This window comes from Nerophis ophidion, linkage group LG17 (genome assembly GCF_033978795.1).
Source record: "Nerophis ophidion isolate RoL-2023_Sa linkage group LG17, RoL_Noph_v1.0, whole genome shotgun sequence".
NCBI classification, from domain to species: Eukaryota; Metazoa; Chordata; class Actinopteri; order Syngnathiformes; family Syngnathidae; genus Nerophis; species Nerophis ophidion.
This window is the reverse complement of record NC_084627.1, coordinates 19148396-19169406: the sequence shown is the minus strand read 5'-3', so window position 1 is coordinate 19169406 and position 21011 is coordinate 19148396. Positions and strand designations below refer to the sequence as shown.

General features: G+C 40.5%; 1 protein-coding gene across 2 annotated transcripts in view; it reads left to right on the top strand.

Moving 5' to 3' along the window:
• Positions 1-2518: 2518 nt before the first annotated feature.
• klf4 (Kruppel like factor 4) overlaps positions 2519-21011 on the top strand; it is a 33093-nt gene continuing 14600 nt past the window's right edge. The window contains exons 1-2 of one of the 2 annotated variants that reach the window (XM_061876459.1): positions 2519-2646; positions 18315-18423. In XM_061876459.1, coding sequence (XP_061732443.1) covers positions 2606-2646; positions 18315-18423 — 150 coding nt within the window. In that variant the 5' untranslated portion in view covers positions 2519-2605. Of the gene's footprint in view, positions 2647-17996; positions 18220-18314; positions 18424-21011 lie in introns of those variants that run through there. The other variant, XM_061876460.1, reaches the window with a different exon arrangement.

The window sequence follows — 21011 nt, the reverse complement described above, 5'->3', positions numbered from 1 at the left end:
CTAAGCAGGGAAACCCAGACTTCCCTCTCTCCAGCCACTTTGTCCAGCTCTTCCCGGGGGATCCCGAGGCGTTCCCAGGCCAGCCGGGAGACATAGTCTTCCCAACGTATCCTGGGTCTTCCTCGTGGCCTCCTACCGGTTGGACGTGCCCTAAACACCTCCCTAGGGAGGCGTTCGGGTGGCATCCTGACCAGATGCCCGAACCACCTCATCTGGCTCGTCTCGATGTGGAGGAGCAGCGGCTTTACTTTGAGTTCCTCCCGGATGGCAGAGCTTCTCACCCTATCTCTAAGGGAGAGCCCCGCCACACGGCGGAGGAAACTCATTTCGGCCGCTTGTACCCGTGATCTTATCCTTTCGGTCATGACCCAAAGCTCATGACCATAGGTGAGGATGGGAACGTAGATCGACCGGTAAATTGAGAGCTTTGCCTTCCGGCTCAGCTCCTTCTTCACCACAACGGATCGGTACAACGTCCGCATTACTGACCAACCCAACCTGACAAGTGCGATAGAAACGGATGGATGGATTAAAATGCATGAGAATGTTTTATATTTTGAATGTTATTTTTAACACTGTGATTACCAGTGGAAATATTCATTACTCATCGTCTTAAGCAACGTCAGCTAAGATTTATCTGAGAGCCAGGTGCAAGTCATCAGGAAGAGCCACAGGTTCTGTACCACTGCATTAGATCAGGAGGTGCCAACCTGATTTGGAAAAATAAAAGAATTCTCAGACCCAATTAAAAAATGCCCTGTGACCGTTTTTGGGCCTCAAGCCTCACTTTGGGAAATACAGCTGCCAATAGATCACCTGTATCGCCCCAGGTTCAACAAAGTTCTCATGCTATTGGATCCAATACTGTATGTCTTCTCCCACCAGTTTTTTCGGTGTTCACGCCAGCAACCTTAAAGGCCTACTGAAACCCACTACTAATGACCACGCAGTCTGATAGTTTATATATCAATGATGAAATATTAACATTGCAACACATGCCAATACGGCCTTTTTAGTTTACTAAATTGCAATTTTAAATTTCCCGGGAGTTTCTTGTTGAAAACGTCGCGGAATGCTGACGTGTACGCGTGATGTCACGGACTGTAAGGAAATATTAGCGCTGCGCACACACAGAGCTAAAAGTCGTCTGTTTAACGGCATAATTACACAGTATTTTGGACATCTGTGTTGCTGAATCTTTTGCAATTTGTTCATTTAATAATGGAGACCATAAAGAAGAATGACATTGGTGGAAAGCGGTGGATTGCAGCTGTCTTTAGCACCGAGACCCAGCCGGTGTTTCTTTATTTGTTGTGAAAGCAGAGCGGTCAAGCGAACATGTTATCTCTACGTCAACCAGCATGTTTTTGGATGGGGAAATTTTGATATATGCATTACCGAAGACATCAGTGGATTATTCGTCGTTCTGCAGCAGCTGTGAGCTTGGCTCTTCAGCTTCTTTCTGAGACACAGTATGTTCACCACAGCCATCCGACCTCAAGGTATGTCTTTACAATCTTTACTTTGCAATCTTTAAAATCTCACTAAAACACTATTAAAACAATAAGCAGATAAGGGATCTTTAAGAATTATCCTAGTAAATGTGTCTAATTACATCTGAATCGCTCACACTGCCGTCGCCCGGAGCCGTCGTTTTTTTTCTTCTTTCTTTTATTCCTTCACTATCAATATTCTAATTCACGAATCTTTAATCCTCGCTCAAATTAATGGGGAAATTGTCGCTTTCTCGGTCCAAATTGCTCTTACTGCTGGTGGCTCCAATGAGAACAGTGATTCTTAACCTGGGTTCGATCGAACCCTAGGGGTTCGGTGAATCGGCCTCAGGGGTTCGGCATAGCCTCCACCACGGAGGTCAAGACACACCTGACTCATCGTTTAAATAAAAACTTGTCCCTATCCGCGTATTATGGATGCCACCAAATAATGTTCCCTCCAATTTTCCATCTGATTTGCAAGTAAGTAATTTGTTGTGAGTTCATGCACTGTGTTGGTTTTGTTCTTTGAAGAAGGTGATGTTCATGCACAGTTCATTTTGTGCACCAATAAGAAAAACATGTAACTTTGTCTTGAATTGTCTTGATAAGCAGGGCTTATCTACTAGCGACCAAAAGTTGCGAACTTTATCGTGGATGTTCTCTACTAAATCCTTTCAGCAAAAGTATGGCAATATCGCGAAATGATCAAGTATGACACATAGAATGGACCTGTTATCCCCGTTTGAATAAGAAAAACTCATTTCAGTAGGCCTTTAAAGAAGTCAAAATGTCGCCGTGTCCTGTTGAAGTGACGGAACGTTTGTTTGACATGCCCAACGGACAAGATCCTGATGCAGCAGGATGAGTGGCGAAGGTTTCTGTTTGCTTGCAAACTTTTTTCCAGCCATAATTGTCTCACAAAGAGAGAGAGGGAGAGAGAGAGAAAGAGAGGTTTGTGTTAGCTCTGCTAGCTTTGAGTAAACACGGCACTAAAAAAACCAGTTCAAACGCAGCACTTTCAAAGCAGCGTCTGAGATATCACCCGAGGTGAGCTTTTCTTGTGGCGGGGTGTCAAGTTTGCGTCGTTGGATGGCGAATGGACGTAAAGAATGAAGATTTTATTAGAAGGAAGTTTGGCACAGAAAATACTGTAAGTCTTAAATATTCCCATGTTGTAGTTGACTGATGTAGTTGTTCATGTAGCTGTATGAGGGTTTTGGCTATATCACTATAGTTATGTATTTTAATGGGCTCAATTTAACAACACATTATCTGCTTTTAGAAATTTTAATGAGGTACAGTATTCATTTAATCAGGCTTACTTTGGGGTTGCAGTTTGCACTATTATAAATAGTACTGAGCAGTTTACAAACTGTATGTCATTTCAAGTACTTGCTACTCAGTCACCTAGTGGTTAGAGCAGGGGTAGGGAACCTATGTGGCTCTTTTGATGACCGCCTCTGGCTCTCAGATAAATCTTAGCTGACGTTGCTTAACACTATAAGTAATGAATAATTCCGCTGGTAATCACAGTGTTAAAAATAATGTTCAAAATATAAAACATTCTCATGCATTTTAATCCATCCATCCGTTTCTATCGCACCTGTTCAAGAAGTCGGATCAATGGTCAAAAGTATTTTATTTCTTATTGGTTACCATCAGAATAACAATGTTATTAAAAAGAATGAGAGATGCACGCATTTAGTTGTTGTAATCAGGGAAAAGTCCAGATAAAAGAGGAGGCGTAGAATTCTCTTGTCAGAGCGTGGGAGGACAGTGTTCAAGGGTACAGGTCTACGTGTTTCTTCTCATTGAGCTAAATTGAATCCAGTCTCTGTTTAATTCCTTGCTTCTTGTCAGTTTAATAGATGCCATCAGTGTTTGAACCTGACAGTTTGTATTCAGTGTTAAAAATATACGGCTCTCACGGAAGTCCATTTTAAATTAGTTGGCATTCATGGCTCTCTCAGCCAGAAAGGTTCCCGACCCCTGGGTTAGAGTGTCCGCCCTGAGATCGGTATGTTGTGAGTTCAAACCCCTGGCCGAGTCATACCAAAGACTATAAAAATGGGACCCATTACTACCTCCCTGCTTGGCACTCAGCATCAAGGGTTGGAATTGGGGGTTAAAGCACCAAAAATTATTCCCGGGTGTGGGCACCGGTGCTGCCCACTGCTCCCCTCACCTCCCAGAGGGTGAACAAGGAGATGGGTCAAATGCAGAGGACAGATTTCACCACAATTAGTGTGTGTGTGTGTGTGTGTGTGTGTGTGTGACAATCATTGGTACTTTATGTCCTGTCTTGGTGATCATATTTAGTTTGGCTATGTTCTGTTTGGTTTTTGGATTTTGTCAGTTCCTGTTTTTTCACTATGTTTTTTCCATGACAACCCATTAGTTTTCACCTGTCCTCATGTCATGCACCAGATTCATTTGGACTAATGCACCTGTTGCTAATGACTTCACCACTATTTAAGCCTGTTGTTGCCAGGCAGTCAGCCTGGCGACATCACATTCATGCTGTGAACTCTTGACACTGAGTACTCTGTCCAGGTCGTAGTTTGTGCTGCTCTTTTCTTGCCATGTAGGTTTTTTTTGTTTATTGAAGCCACAGTTTAGTGAGTTTTTTTAGTTCATGTTTTCATGTCCATAGTTTTTGTTTTCTTAGCCAAGTTTTGTACCTCCGTTGTGAGCGCCTTTTGTTTTCACTTTTTGGTGGATTAATTAAAAGATGTCATTACCTTCACGTTGTATCCGGTTCAGTCGCTTTGCACTACGAGAAAACAAACCGCAACAAAGTCCACGGCATGACACTTTAACTTTAACTTAACTATGTGTTAAGCTGTTTTTAACCGCAAATGTACAGTACAGGCCCAAAAGTTTGGACACACCTTCTTCTCATTCAATGCCTTTTCTTTATTTTCATGACTATTTACATTGTAGATTGTCACAGAAGGCATCAAAACAACGAATGAACACAGGTGGAGTTATGTACTTAGCAAGAAAAAAAGTGAAACAACCGAAAACGTGTTTTGTATTCTGGTTTCGTCACCCTTTGCACACTCTAGGCATTCTCTCGATGAGCTTCAAGCACACCTGTAAAGTGAAAACCATTTCAGGTGACTACCTCTTGAAGCTCATCGAGAGAATGCCATGAGTGTGCGAAAAAGTAATCAGAGCCAAGGGTGGCTATTATAGTCTTTTAGGTGTGCAAAAGTGGGGTCATGTCCTCCCTCAAAAATTAGTGCAATAATTCCCAATAAATAGATTATTTTAAGATTGTTTTGTTCTATTGTTATCATAACACATTATTTGGTATTACTAATACCTTCCTAAAAAATAAAAACACCCTTGTGGAATTTAAGTTTCTACAATATTACATACATTTGTGAAGCACAACTGTTAATTAGTTCCATGGTAAATGAATTTACACCATGTAGGAATTATTCATTAAAGGTTTATTAGTTTTATAGTTATTGCATTAAACAATGTTTATACACTTTTAAACAATATGAGGCGATGGATGACTGTATCCTCACAAGGTACAGCAAAGATTGCAAACAATTAAACTAATTATTTACCTGTCTTTTGGTTCTACGATTATCATAAAAAGTATTCATCATACGCGAACAAGTCAAAGAAAAAACAAAACAGATTTGTAGAACAATATTTCCAAAATATTACAGATGTGTATGGCTTCATGGGTACAATAATGAGGTATACTCAGAGGTACTGCAATAATTAAAAATATTTTAACTATTTATCGAAGAAAAAAAGTTATGTGGTTAAAACGACACATTCCCTGTTTGATATTAAGACTATGCTAAGAAAAAAACTGAAAAAAGACAAAGAAATAATAAAACATTTTATGGAATTAAAAGCAGCATTGTATTTCATTGAAATATAGGATGTTTGGGGTAAAATGATGCAGTACACTCAAAAGGTACTGCAATGATTACGAATAATTTGACTGGTATTTTTTATTCTTTGATAATAAGACCATGCCAAAAACACAAACAAAATACAGAACATTATGGAATAAAAAGTTCCTGAGTATATAATTTAATCATAATGTATGTATGCATTACCGTATTCTTCGGACTATAAGTCCGTTTTTTTTCATAGTCTGGCCAGGGGTGCGACTTACACACAGGAGCGACTTAACACATTACCGTAAAATATCAAATAATATTATTTAGCTCATTCACGTAAGAGACTAGACGAATAAGATTTCGTAGGATTTAGCGATTAGGAGTGACAGATTGTTTGGTAAACGTATAGCATGTTCTATATGTTATAGTTATTTGAATGACTCTTACCATAATATGTTACGTTAACATACCAGGCACCTTCTCAGTTGGTTATTTATGCGTCATATAACGTACACTATGTAACGACCGGGTCGCATCGTGGTGCGGAGTTCGTTCTCCCAGGAATACAGACGGGCTTCGGACACAGCCTGAAGGTAGGAACAAATGATTTATTTAAAAATAAATCAGACCTTAACAAGGAAAAACGTGCTCAAAGCACAGAAGGCAAAAAACAAAGTGGCTAGCCTGGGAGCTAGCAAGTAAAAGAGCCTAGCGGGGAAACTAGCAGGTACAGAGCCGGAGACAAAAGTCGTCATCTGTTGCGTATTGCAAATTAGGAAGCCAGACTGACTGACTGGAGAAGGCAGGCTTAAATAATGTCAGTCATTACAAAACACAGGTGCGCGTCCGGAACAAGCGGCAGGTGAAAAGAATAAGTAACTATGGTGACCAACTCAGAGGTGCACAAACAGGAACCGAAGGAGTCCAAAACCAACAGAAAACACAAATGACTCAAAAATCCAATCAGAATATGATCCGGGCAGCGGATCATAACACCATCCATCCATCCATCCATCTTCTTCCGCTTATCCGAGGTCGGGTCGCGGGGGCAACAGCCTAAGCAGGGAAACCCAGACTTCCCTTTCCCCAGCCACTTTGTCTAGCTCTTCCCGTGGGATCCCGAGGCGTTCCCAGGCCAGCCGGGAGACATAGTCTTCCCAACGTGTCCTGGGTCTTCCCCGTGGCCTCCTACCAGTTGGACGTGCCCTGAACACCTACCCAGGGAGGCGTTCGGGTGGCATCCTGACCAGATGCCCGAACCACCTCATCTGGTTCCTCTCGATGTGGAGGAGCAGCGGCTTTACTTTGAGTCCCTCCCGGATGGCAGAGCTTCTCACCCTATCTCTAAGGGAGAGCCCTGCCACACGGCGGGGGAAACTCATTTCGGCCGCTTGTACCCGTGATCTTATCCTTTCGGTCATGACCCAAAGCTCATGACCATAGGTGAGGATGGGAACGTAGATCGACCAGTAAATTGAGAGCTTTGCCTTCCGGCTTAGCTCCTTCTTCACCACAACGGATCGGTACAACGTCCGCATTACTGAAGACGCCGCACCGATCCGCCTGTCGATCTCACAATCCACTCTTCCCTCACTCGTGAACAAGACTCCTAGGTACTTGAACTCCTCCAGTTGGGGCAGGGTGTCCTCCCCAACCCGGAGATGGCACTCCACCCTTTAACGGGCGAGAACCATGGACTCGGACTTGGAGGTGCTGATTCTCATTCCGGTCGCTGCACACTCGGCTGCAAACTGATCCAGTGAGAGCTGAAGATCCCGGTCAGATGAAGCCATCAGGACCACATCATCTGCAAAAAGCAGAGACCTAATCCTGCGGTCACCAAACCGGAACCCCTCAACGCCTTGACTGCGCCTAGAAATTCTGTCCATAAAAGTTATGAACAGAATCGGTGACAAAGGACAGCCTTGGCGGAGTCCAACCCTCACTGGAAATGTGTTCGACTTACTGCCGGCAATGCGGACCAAGCTCTGGCACTGATCGTACAGGGAGCAGACCGCCACAATAAGACAGTCCGATACCCCATACTCTCTGAGCACTCCCCACAGGACTTCCGGAGGGACACGGTCGAATGCCTTCTCCAATTCCACAAAGCACATGTAGACTGGTTGGGCAAACTCCCATGCACCCTCAAGAACCCTGCCGAGAGTATAGAGCTGGTCCACAGTTCCACGACCAGGACGAAAACCACACTGTTCCTCCTGAATCCGATGTTCGACTATCCGGCGTAGCCTCCTCTCCAGTACACCTGAATAAACCTTACTGGGAAGGCTGAGGAGTGTGATCCCACGATAGTTGGAACACACCCTCCGGTCCCCCATGTTAAAGAGAGGAACCACCACCCCGGTCTGCCAATCCAGAGGTATCGCCCCTGATGTCCACGCGATGCTGCAGAGTCTTGTCAACCAAGACAGCCCCACAGCATCCAGAGCCTTGAGGAACTCCGGGCGGATCTCGTCCACCCCCGGGGCCTTGCCACCGAAGAACTTTTTAACTCACTCAGCGACCTCAGCCCCAGAAATAGGAGAGTCCACCACAGATTCCCCAGGCACTGCTTCCTCTTAGGAAGACATGTTGGTGGGATTGAGGAGGTCTTCGAAGTATTCCTTCAACCTATCCACAACATCCGCAGTTGAGGTCAGCAGAACAAGGTGGTCCAAAATCGCTTCGAAGCCGTCCGGAAGTCATTTTCCATGGCTTCCCCGAACTCCTCCCATGTCCGAGTTCTTGCCTCAGCGACCGCTGAAGCCGGACACCGCTTGGCCTGTCGGTACCTGTCCACTGCCTCCGGAGTCCTATGAGCCAAAAGGACCCGATAGGACTCCTTCTTCAGCTTGACGGCATCCCTCACCGTTGGTGTCCACCAAGGGGTTTTAGGATTGCCACCCCGACAGGTACTAACTACCTTGCGGCCACAGCTCCGATCAGCCGCCTCGACAATAGAGGTGCGGAACATGGTCCACTCGGACTCAATGTCCAGCACCTCCCTCGTGACATGTTCGAAGTTCTTCCGGAGATGGGAATTGAAACTTTCTCTGACAGGAGACTCTGCCAGACGGTCCCAGCAGACCCTCACAATGCGTTTGGGCCTGCCAGGTCGGTCCGGCATCCTCCCCCACCATCGCAGCCAACTCACCACCAGGTGGTGATCGGTAGAAATTTCCGCCCCTCTCTTCACCCGAGTGTCCAAAACATAAGGCCGCAAATCCGATGACACAACTACAAAGTCGATCATGGAACTGCGGCCTAGGGTGTCCTGGTGCCAAGTGCACATATGGACACCCTTATGTTTGAACATGGTGTTTGTTATGGACAATCCGTGACGAGCTCAAAAGTCCAATAACAAAACACCACTCGGGTTCAGATCCGGGCGGCCATTCTTCCCAATCACGCTTCTCCAGGTTTCACTGTCGTTGCCAACATGAGCGTTGAAGTCCCCCAGTAGGACAAGGGAATCACCCGGGGGAGCACTTTCCAGTACTCCGTCGAGTGTACCCAAAAAGGGTGGGTACTCTGAACTGCTGTTTGGTGCGTAAGCACAAACAACAGTCAGGACCCGTCCCCCCACCCGAAGGCGGAGGGAGGCTACCCTTTCGTCCACTGGGTTGAACTCCAACGTGCAGGCTTTAAGCCGGGGGGCAACAAGAATTGCCACCCCAGCCCGTCGCCTCTCACTGTCGGCAACGCCAGAGTGGAAGAGGGTCCAGTCCCTCTTGAGAGAAGTGGTTCCAGAGCCCTTGCTGTGCGTCGAAGTGAGTCCGACTATATCCAGCCTGAACTTCTCCACTTCGCGCACTAGCTCAGGCTCTTTCCCCCCCAGTGAGGTGACGTTCCACGTCCCAAGAGCTAGCTTCTGTAGCCGAGGATCGGACCGCCAAGTGCCCTGCCTTCGGCTGCCGCCCAGCTCACATTGCACCCGACCTCTATGGCCCCTGCTATGGGTGGTGAGCCCATTGGAGGGGTGACCCACGTTGCCTCTTCGGGCTGTGCCCGGCCGGGCCCCATGGGAACAGGCCCGGCCACCAGGCGCTCGCTATCGTGCCCCACCTCCGGGCCTGGCTCCAGAGGGGGGGCCCCCGGTGACCCGCGTCCGGGCAAGGGAAATCTGGGGCCTTTGTTTTCTCTTCTTCATAGAGGTCTTCGATCATAACACACTATTCTTTATTTATTTTAAATTGCCTTTCAAATGTCTATTCTTGGTGTTGGGTTTTATCAAATAAATTTCCCCCAAAAATGCGACTTATACTCCAGTGCGACTTATATATGTTTTTTTCCTTCTCTATTATGCATTTTCGGCAGGTGCTCCGGAGCGACTTATACTCCGAAAAATACGGTATGTATATATTAGAGCTGTCAACTTTAACGCATTTGATTAATAGATTAAAAAAATGGTAACACTTTAGTTTGAGGAACATATTCACCATTAATTAGTTGCTTATTAACATGCAAATTAGTAACATATTGGCTCTTAGTCCTTAAGTACTTAATAATGCCTTATTTTACAAGGCCTTATTATACAACCAGTAAGCCATTAACGAGAAGTCTTCCCTCAATAACATCAGAATTATTGCTTGTTAGTACTAAGTAAGGAAGTTGTTGTATATGATTCTCCCTCTAATACCACTTAACACAGAACTACAATGACCCTAACCCTAAAGTCTTTGTTACTTAGAATATGTTCCCACAGTGTCCAAATAACTCTAAATTAAGTCTTTGTTACTCAGAATATGTTCCCCCAGTGTCCAAATAACTCTAAATTAAGTCTTTGTTACTTAGAATATGTTCCACATTCCAAAGTGCTACCTAAAAAAATGATTGCGTTATAATAAATTAAATCAAGATTAATCACACGATTTGTTATGGCCGCATGTAAACCCGCTAATCGGCATTTATCGTTACAAGGTACAAAGACGGGTGATGACACTTCGATGGAACTTTAGATCAAACTGAGTTAATTTGTTGGCACTACAGCGACAAATCAATTTTGTCAACAAACTTAGCAAAGATACGTTAAACATAGCCTTCGCAAAATGGCGAGCCAGCAGCATGTAAGCTACTTATAATCGCTGAAGACAAAAGTGCTGCAATGATGTCTTTCATATCACAGCTGTCAGCATTCTGCCACGAAAAAAGAGATCAACACTGAAAAGGTAAACAAGTATGTTTGTTTAAACAAGTGGTTAAGGGAAGAGTAAATGCAGATATAAAATGGTGCACTAAGTAAAGTTGTTAATGGGTGTGTTTACTATCTGTACTTTGAAAATGTGCACTTAATTTTTACTATATCGTATTTTTCGGAGTATAGGTCGCTCTGGAATATAAATCGCACCTGCCGAAAATGCATAATAAAGAAGGAAAAAAAAACATATAAGTCGCACTGGAGTACAAGTCGTATTTTTTGAGGAAATTTATTTGATAAAACCCAACACCAAGAATAGACATTTGAAAGGCAATTTAAAATAAATAAAGAATAGTGAACAACAGGCTGAATAAGTGTACGTTATATGACGCATAAATAACCAACTGAGAAGGTGCCTGGTATGTTAACGTAACATATTATGGTAAGAGTCATTCAAATAACTATAACATATAGAACATGCTATACGTTTACCAAACAATCTGTCACTCCTAATCCCTAAATCCCATGAAATCTTATACGTCTAGTCTCTTACGTGAATGAGCTAAATAATATTATTTGATATTTTACGGTAATGTGTTAATAATTTCACACATAAGTCGCTCCTGAGTATAAGTCGCACCCCAGGCCAAACTTTGAAAAAAACGCGACTTATAGTCCGAAAAATACGGTACTTACTGTCACCGAGTTGAGCATACCTGAGGTACCTTGAAAAAATAAAAGTATTTTAAATAAAATAAATATGAGAAGAAAAAAAACAGCCACACATAATAAGATGAATGAAACAATAATAAAAAAATCCTGTGCTTTTGTATATTTTTGGGAGGTGGTGGATTTTCTGTTTTACATTGGCTATTCAATACACATGTATTTGGTTTTTTTTGTTACTATTGATATGATTTTTCTTATCTTGATAGATTGAAAATGAACATCAATGAGTTGACTGATGAACATTATCACATAATTTGTTCAAAAATATAAGTAATGACAAACAAACATAGAATACTATTAACCGCAACATGTAAGTGTAAAAAAAAAACCCCAACAACATTATAATTTGTCAGACAAGACAACAAATATATTTGCAAAGCCATTTTCAAGAAGGATATTTAAAGATAAACTATATTTTGTGAGAGACCATGTCGGCCAACCCTGGAAACTAGCTCAGCTGTCGATGAAATGTGAGTTCTGGTATTTTATTTTATGTTTTTTTCACGTTTAAAATGTATTTTGCAATTTTAATTTGGACAGTACCACAAAAGATATGTTTTAATTGCTGATACGGGATTATTGATTCTTAAATACGCCAGAAAAAAAACTGTTTAGTACAATGCCCATTAGTGCGTAAATGTGTTCCTGTTAGGTTTGTAAGGTATTAGTATAGTACCACGATACTAATTAATAATTTTCTGTACTATACCGTCTCTGAAAAATACGGTTCCCACACTCTCCCCGTGTCAATGTCACGTTGTGACATTCCTGGTTTACGAGCAGAGGAGCATGTTCGGCAGCGCACAATCACAGAGTACTTACAAGCAGACACAGTGTGTAGACGGAAACGGGAAAACGAACACATTTTGGCTTAAAAACTAACAATAAAGGTGAAGTTATAACACTAAGACATGGCTGGCCAGCTAGTCGGCAGTGTTTTAGATACTTCTAAATCACTAATCCTCTCCTCCATGGCGACAAATAAAGTAAGTTTCTTACAAGTATCATCCCTGCAGGACAAGGAATAGCTAAACATGTTTCACTACACACCGTAGCTCACCGGCATCCAAATGTAAACAAACGCCATTGTTGGATCTACACCTGACATCCACTGTAATGATATCAAGTACAGGCACGTATCTGGTAGATACTACTATGATTATGTCGATATTTTTTGGCATCAAAACATCTTCTTTCGCTTTTTTAAAATGTATATTAAGTGTATAAACTCAGGAAATATGTCCCTGGACACATGAGGACTTTGACTATTACCAATGTATGATCCTGTAACTCGAATTGATACCCAAGTTTGTGGAATCATCCAAAACTAATGTAAAGTATCAAACAACAGAAGAATAAGTGATTATTACATTTTAACAGAAGTGTAGACAGAACATGTTAAAAGAGAAAGTAAGCAGATAATAAAGGCATACTGAAACCCACTACTATCGACCACGCAGTCTGATAGTTTATAGATCAATGATGAAATATTAACATTGCAACACATGCCAATACGGCCTTTTTAGTTCACTAAATTGCAATTTTAAATTTCCCGCGAAGTGTTGTGTTGAAAACGTTGCGGAATGATGACGTGTACGCGTGACGTCACATACTGTTAGGAAATATCAACGCTGTGCACACACACAGCTAAAGGTCGTCTGCTTTAACCGCATAATTACACAGTATTTTGGACATCTGTGTTGCTGAATCTTTTGCAATTTGTTCAATTAATAATGGAGAAGCCAAAGTAGAAAGATGGAGTTGGGAAGCTTTAGCCTTTAGCCACTGTGATTCATTGTTTAAAATTCCCGGAGGTGAAATTTTACTATGGATCAGAGCGGTCAAGCGAACATGGATCCCGACCACCAGCAGTTTTCGGTGAGAAAATTGTGGTAAAAAATCGCCACTTACTGGAGATCAGCTGAGCTTGTGCCGTCCGTACAACTGCCGTCGACTTCCATCAGACACTGACCTCAAGACACTCGTGGATACACCCTTCCGATTATCAGGTACTATTAAACTCACTAAAACACTGGCAACACAATAGAAAGATAAGGGATTTCCCAGAATTATCCTAGTAAATGTGTCTAAAAACATCTGAATCCGTCCCAATGCAATCGCGTTTTTTTTCAACTTGATTTTTTTTTTTTTCTTTTTCTAGTCCGTTGCTATCAATATCCTCAAACACAAATATTTCATCCTCGCTGAAATTAATGGGGAAATTGTCGTTTTCTCGGTCCGAATAGCTCTGTTTGTTGGAGTCTCCCATTAAAAACAATGTGAGGAGCCCTCAACGGGTGAGGTCATCGTCTGCGACTTCCTTTAAAGGCAGGGCTTTTTTGTTAGCGACCAAAAGTTGCTAACTTTATCGTGGATGTTCTCTACTAAATCCTTTCAGCAAAAATATGGCAATATCGTGAAATGATCAAGTATGACACATAAAATGGACCTGGTATCCCCGTTTAAATGAGAAAATCTCATTTCAGTAGGCCTTTAACAGTAAATGAAGTAAATTTATAATACATTTTCTACCACTTGTCCTTAATAATGTTGACAAAATAATATAATGGAAAATGACATAATGTGTTACTGCATATGTCAGCAGACTAATTAGATGTCTTTGTTTGCTTATTTACAACTAAAAGACAACTCTTGTATGTTCACTATTTTATTTAAGGACTTAACTGCAATAAGAAACATATGTTTAATACACCCCTAAGATTTTTTGTTAAAATAAAGCCAATAATGGAACTTTTTTGTGGTCACCTTTATTTTGAAAAGTACCAAAATGTATCGAAATCATTTTAGTAAAGGTACCGGTACCAAAATATTGGTATCGTTAAAACACCAGTTCCTGTATAGTATTTCTCCCGCAAAGGTCAAGTGGGGACATAAATGATGGTATTTTGAGAGGCAGTCATTGAAGTCGGACATCACTGAAGGCCTAAGTGGGAAATGCACCGTTCGCCACTGTATTTCATTGAATTATATGATTTAAGGGGTACAATCGACGTAAATTGAAAGAGTAAATGAAACCAAATTTCTAGTTATGATTGATGATATATTGAACTGTAAAAATCATGTAAAAATATACAACATAAAGTAGCAAGAAACACGTCAATAATGAATAAAGCAAAACATGTTCTAGACCAAAAATCCCTTCACATTCTCTACTGCTCACTAGTGTTACCATATCTGAGTTACTGTGCAGAAATATGGGGAAATAATTACAAAAGTACACTTAATTCACTAACGGTGTTATAAAAAAGATCAGTTAGAATAATACATAATGTTGGATATAGAGAACATACAAACCCTTTATTTATTGCATCAAAGATTCTAACTACATAGTGAATTTGCAAAGAGCTAAAATTATACACAAAGCAAACTATAACCTGCTACCCAGGAATATACAACAATTCTTCTCAACAAAAGAGGAGAAATATAATCTTAGAGAAAATGTAATGTAAAAAAACATTTGTATGCACGTACAACACTTAAAACTTTCAGTATATCTGTAGGTGGAATTAAATTATGGAATGGATTATGCAAAGAAATCAAACAATGTACTAAAATAATCCACTTCAAGAAACTCTTTAAACTCAGTGTTTACAAAGTACAAAGAAGAACCATGATAAACATTCGGAATTTATTTCATCCATCTATTCTTTCATTCTCAAAATAATCTTACTCATCTCATTATATTCCCGGGCGCGGCACCGCTGCTGCCCACTGCTCCCCTCACTTCCCAGGGGATGAATAAGGGGATGGGTCAAATGCAGAGGAAAGATTTCGCCACACCTAGTGTGTGTGTGACAATCATTGGTAATTTAACTAATATGAAATATAACTTACTTCACCAATTATTATTCCATCCATCAATTTTCTACCGCTTGTCCGTTTTTGGGCTCTCGGGTATTCGGGCTGAAGGCCCTGAACAAGTCGCCATCTCATCGCAGGGCCCAATTATTATTTATTGATTTATTTTTATTGTGATTACTTATGGCAGTGGTTCTCAAGTGGGGGTACTTGAAGGTATGCCAAAGGGTACGTGGGATTTTTTTTTTAAATATTCTAAAAATAGCAACAATTCAAAAATCCTTTATAAATATATTTATTGAATATTACTTCAACAAAATATGAATGTAAGTTCATAAACTGTGAAAAAAAATACAACAATGAAAAATTCAGTGTTGGCAGCTAGATTTTTTGTGGACATGTTCCATAAATATTGATGTTAAAGATGTCTTTTTTTGTGAAGAAAAGTTTAGAATTAAGTTCATGAATCCAGATGGATCTTTATTACGATCCCCAAAGAGGGCACTTTAAGTTGATGATTACTTCTATGTGTAGGAATATTTTTTTAGATTTGAATCACTTGTTTATTTTTCAACAAGTTTTTAGTTATTTGTATATCTTTTTTTCCAAATAGTTCAAGAAAGACCACTACAAATGAGCAATATTTTGCACTGTTATACAATTGAATAAATCAGAAACTGATGACAATGTGCTGTATTTTACTTCTTTATCTCTTTTTTTCAACCAAAAATGCTTTGCTCTGATTAGGGGGTACTTGAATTAAAAAAATGTTCACAGGGGGTACATCACTGAAAAAAGGTTGAGAACCACCGACTTATGGTGTATATTGTGAATACATTGAGAACAGGACGTGAACAATAGTTTTAGCAACTGTTATGTAAAGAAAAGGGGTATAGGATTAAATAAGCTCTGCTTCTTCCTACTCCTTTTCCAACATGTTGAAAAGAGAAACTGGAAATGGTGATGAATCATGTTGTATGCTTGCCCTGAAATCGGTAGGTTGGGTGTTCAAATCCTGGCCGAATGTGGCTTAGCGTTGTCTTGCTGAAATAAGCAGGGGCGTCCATGAAAAAGGCAGCGCTTAGATGGCAGCATATGTTGTTCCAAAACCTGTATGTACCTTTCAGCATTAATGGTGCCTTCACAGATGTGTGAGTTCAAACCCCGGCCTAGTCATACCAAAGACTATAAAAATGGGACCCATTGCCTCCCAGCTTGGCACTCTTCATCAAGGGTTGGAATTGGGGGTCAAATCACCATAAATGATTCCCAGGCGCGGCACCACTGCTGCCCACTGCTCCCCTTACTTCCCAGGGGGTGATTAAGGAGATGGGTCAAATGCAGAGAACATATTTCACCACACCTAGTGTGTGTGACAATCATTGGTACTTTAACTTTAAAAGCCTATTGAAATGATATTTTCTTATTTAAACGGGGATAGCAGGTCCATTCTATGTGTCATACTTGAGCATTTCGCGATATTGCCATATTTTTGCTGAAAGGATTCAGTAGAGAACATCGACGATAAAGTTCGCAACTTTTGGTGCTGACAAAAAAGCCTTGCTTTTACCAGAAGTCGCAGACGATGACGTCATCCGTGTGATGGCTCCTCACATCTTCACATTGTTTTTAATGGGAGCCTCCAACAAAAAGTGCTATTTGGACCGAGAAAACGACAATTTCCCCATTAATTTGAGCGAGGATGAAAGATTCCTGTTTGAGGATATTGATAGCAATGGATTAGAGAAAAAAAACGCGATTGCATTGGGACGGATTCAGATGTTTTTAGACACATTTACTAGGATAATTCTGGGAAATCCCTTATCTTTCTATTGTGTTGCTAGTGTTTTAGTGAGTTTAACAGTACCTGATAGTCGGAGGTGTGTCTCCACGGGTGTCTTGACGCGCAGTGTCTCAGGGGAGTCGACGGCAGCTATGGACGGCACAAGCTCAGCTGATCTCCAGTAAGAAGCGACTTTTTACCACAATTTTCTCACCGAAACCTGCTGGTTGACATTCTGTCGTGATTCATGTTCGTTTGACCGTGCTCTCACCCATAGTAAAGTTTCACCTCCAAGAATCTAAAACAAGGAATCACCGTGTGTTTGTGTGGCTAAAGGCTAAAGCTTCCCACCTACATCTTTCTACTTTGACTTCTCCAATATTAATTGAACAAATTGCAAAAGATTCAGCAACACAGATGTCCAAAATACTGTGTAATTATGCGGTTAAAGCAGACGACTTTTAGCTGTGTGTGTGTGCAGCGCTCATATTTCCTAAAAACCCGTGATGTCTTGCGTACACGTCATCATTACACGACGTTTTCAAGACGAAACTCCTGGGAAATTTAAAATTGCAATTTAGTAAACTAAAAATGCCGTATTGGCATGTGTTGCAATGTTAATATTTCATCATTGATATATAAACTATCAGACTGCATGGTCAGTACTAGTGGGTTTCAGTAGGCCTTTAACTTTAAATAAACTCAAACTCAATGAGGCGGTATACAGAGATATGGCAATAATTAGCATATCTATGACAGTATTTATCACACACACACACAAAGAGAAGACCAGAGAATGAGTCAGAATTAAACATGTTGCTGCTTGTTATAGTTTAAAGATGGCGGCTATTTTCCATAATATTAGATCGAGACGACCCACCCTCCCCTTCCCTCCACCCCCGACAAAATAAACTTACTCTTCGCCTCAGAACGTTCAAACTTCAAACAAACAAACAAAAAGTGAAGGAAGTTTCGCTTCTTCGCCGGCTTTTTTTTTTTTTTCTCACAGGACTAAGCGCAGTGCTGACGGGTACCGTTGCTATGAACACAAACAACGTGCCGACCTAAATGTTTTCGGCCCGGTTGCCAGGGGCAACGCGGGCGTAGCCACGCCCAGCGCTTTATAAGCGCAGGGCTTCACACGCCTCGCTCAGTCCGCTGCCTGACGCGCCTTGCGGGGCCACGACGACGGCGACTGCCGCGCAAGAGGGATTCCCCGGACGATCGGCGCCTTCGTGTCTTCCCGCAACAACAACCACAAAAAAAAACAAAAAAAACAATCAAAAAGTAATCCAGCGGAAGCAGAATGTCGTGACACAAACCGGAGCGATTTATTTGTTTTTGTTTTTTTTTCTCCGAGAAACATCACTTCTAATGAATGAGGTGCGATCGATACTTTTAGGGGACAAAAAAGTGAAGGACTACAACATCAGGACCAAGCGGGACTGACTTTTTTTGTTTTTGTTTTTTTGTTGTAGGCAGCCTCCAAATGACGTCGAGATGGCTTTAGGAGGAACGCTGTTGCCATCCATATCCACCTTTACTAACCCTGCTATCAAGACTAAAACCATAGGGAGTGCCAACCTAGTGAGTAGACTCTTACTACACATGGAATACACTTGTTTTGTTTGTGTACTGTACTAATGCAGCCATGTACTACTACAGTGGTTCTCAACATTTTCTCAGTGATGTACCCCCTGTGAACATTTTTTTAATTTAAGTACCCCCTAATCAGAGCAAAGCATTTTTGGTTGAAAAAAAGAGATAAAGAAGTAAAATACAGCACTATGTCATCAGTTTCTGATTTATTTAATTGTATAACAGTGCAAAATATTGCTCATTTTAGTGGTCTTTCTTGAACTATTTGGAAAAAAAAGATACAAAAATAACTAAAAACTTGTTGAAAAATAAACAAGTGATTTAATTACAAATAAAGATTTCTACACATAGAAGTAATCATTAGCTTAAAAAACCCTCTTTGGGGATTGTAATAGAGATCCATCTGGATTCATAAACTTAATTCTAAACATTTTTTCACACGAAAAAAGAAATCTTTAACATCAATACTTATGGAACATGTCCACAAACAATCTAGCTGTCAACACTGAATATTGCATTGTTCTATTTCTTTTCACAGTTTATGAACTTACATTCATATTTCATAGAAGTATTATTCAGTAAATATATTTATAAAGGATTTCTGAATTGTTCCTATTTTTAGAATATTTTTAAAAAATCTCACGTACCCCTTGGTATACCATCAAGTACCCCCAAGGTTACGCGTAGCCCCATTTGAGAACCACTGTACTATTACACCAACACTGTGTACACTCAGGTATTTGCTCTTTGGACACACACCTTTTCAAAGTTACCTTTACAGACACTTTCATGCACCATTATCAGGTGCTCAAAAACATATTTTTAACAGTTGCTAACTCTAAGTTTAATAACAGAGGCTAATACAAATAATAACAGAAGAAATTAACACATTAAAACAGGTTTCGGGAACCCGTGGACCCCGACTTAAACAAGTTGAAAGACTTATTCGGGTGTTACCATTTAGTGGTCAATTGTACGGAATATGTACTGTACTGTGAGATCTACTAATACAAGTTCAATCAATCAATCCTTTTTGGCTGAGAGAGAGCCATGAAAGCCACATATTTTTAAAAAGTATTTCCATGAGAGCCATATAATATTTTTTAACACTGAATACAACAAAATGTGTGCTTTAACAGACAAGCGGTAGAAATGGATGGATGGATTTTTAAGTAAGACCATTATTTTTAGAGTATAATAGGTCTCTTATTCTTTTTAATAACATTGTTATTCTGAAGCTAACCATCCATTCATCCATTTTTTACTGATTGTCCCATACCCGGAGGGAACCCCCACAGTCACGGGGAGAACATGCAAACTCCACACTGAGAGATCTCGAGCCCGGGATTGAACTCAGGACCTTCGTATTGTGAGGCACACGCCTTAACCCCAGTACCACCGTGCTGCCCATAGTCGTGTGTGTGTGTGAAATGTTCTTATTGAAATATTGATGAGAGTGCAGGTCTTGTCGTAAATTCAGTTTTTGAGATGCTCTGCAATAATAATTAATAAACATCTTTTCAAGACCAATGTTTAGGAATTCCGTCGACTAACACTAAATTAATTTAGATGACTAAAACACGTTTTGGTCAAAAGACTATAACTGAAACTAATTTAAAAACCTGTCAAAATTAACATTGGTGAACATTGTTTTACACTCAATGTGTTTCCTTTTAAAAGACATTGAACTGTAAGTTTTTTTTATTTTTTATAATATTTGCTTGAAACAGTGGATGTCCCTGCACAATTATTTGCAGTTAAAAATGCATGTTTGTAGTAATAAATATGATTATAACATTTTAACATAATGTTTGTGTTCAATAACAATTACCGTTAATGCGAATTCTTGAACAGGTGCGGTAAAAAAATGGATGGATGGATTAAAAATGCATGAGAATGTTTTATGTTTTTAACGTTATTTTTAACACTGTGATTACCAGCGGAATTATTCATTACGTATTGTGTTAAGCAATGTCAGCTAAGATTTTTCTGAGAGCCAGATGCAGTCATCAAAAGAGCCACATCTGGCTCGAGAGCCGTAGGTTCCCTACCCCTGCAGTAAAAGGATGGTTTGACAAAAACAGACCATCTTTGAATCTTAGTAAGACTAAAATAATGCTATTTGGTAGGAGTAGAAGAGAAAGTCAAACACAAATACAGATAGACGGAGTAGACATTGAAAGGGTAAAAGAAAACACATTTTTTGAGTGTAATAATAGATAAAATGAAAGGGAAATCTCATATAAAAAAATATACAACATAAAATAGCAAGAAACGCATTAATAATAAATAAACCAAAACATGTTCTGGACCAAAAATAACTTCATATTCTCTACTGCTCGCTGGAGTTACTATATCTGAGTTATTGTGTAGAAACATAGGGAAACAACTACAAAAGTGCGATTCATTCACCAACAGGGTTACAAACAAGATCAGTTTGAATAATACATAATGTTGGATATAGAGAACATACAAAGCCCTTTTATTTATTGAATCACCAATATTGAAATTAAACGATTTGGTGCATTTGCACACAGTTATAGTTATGCACTAAACAAACTAAAACCTGCTACCCA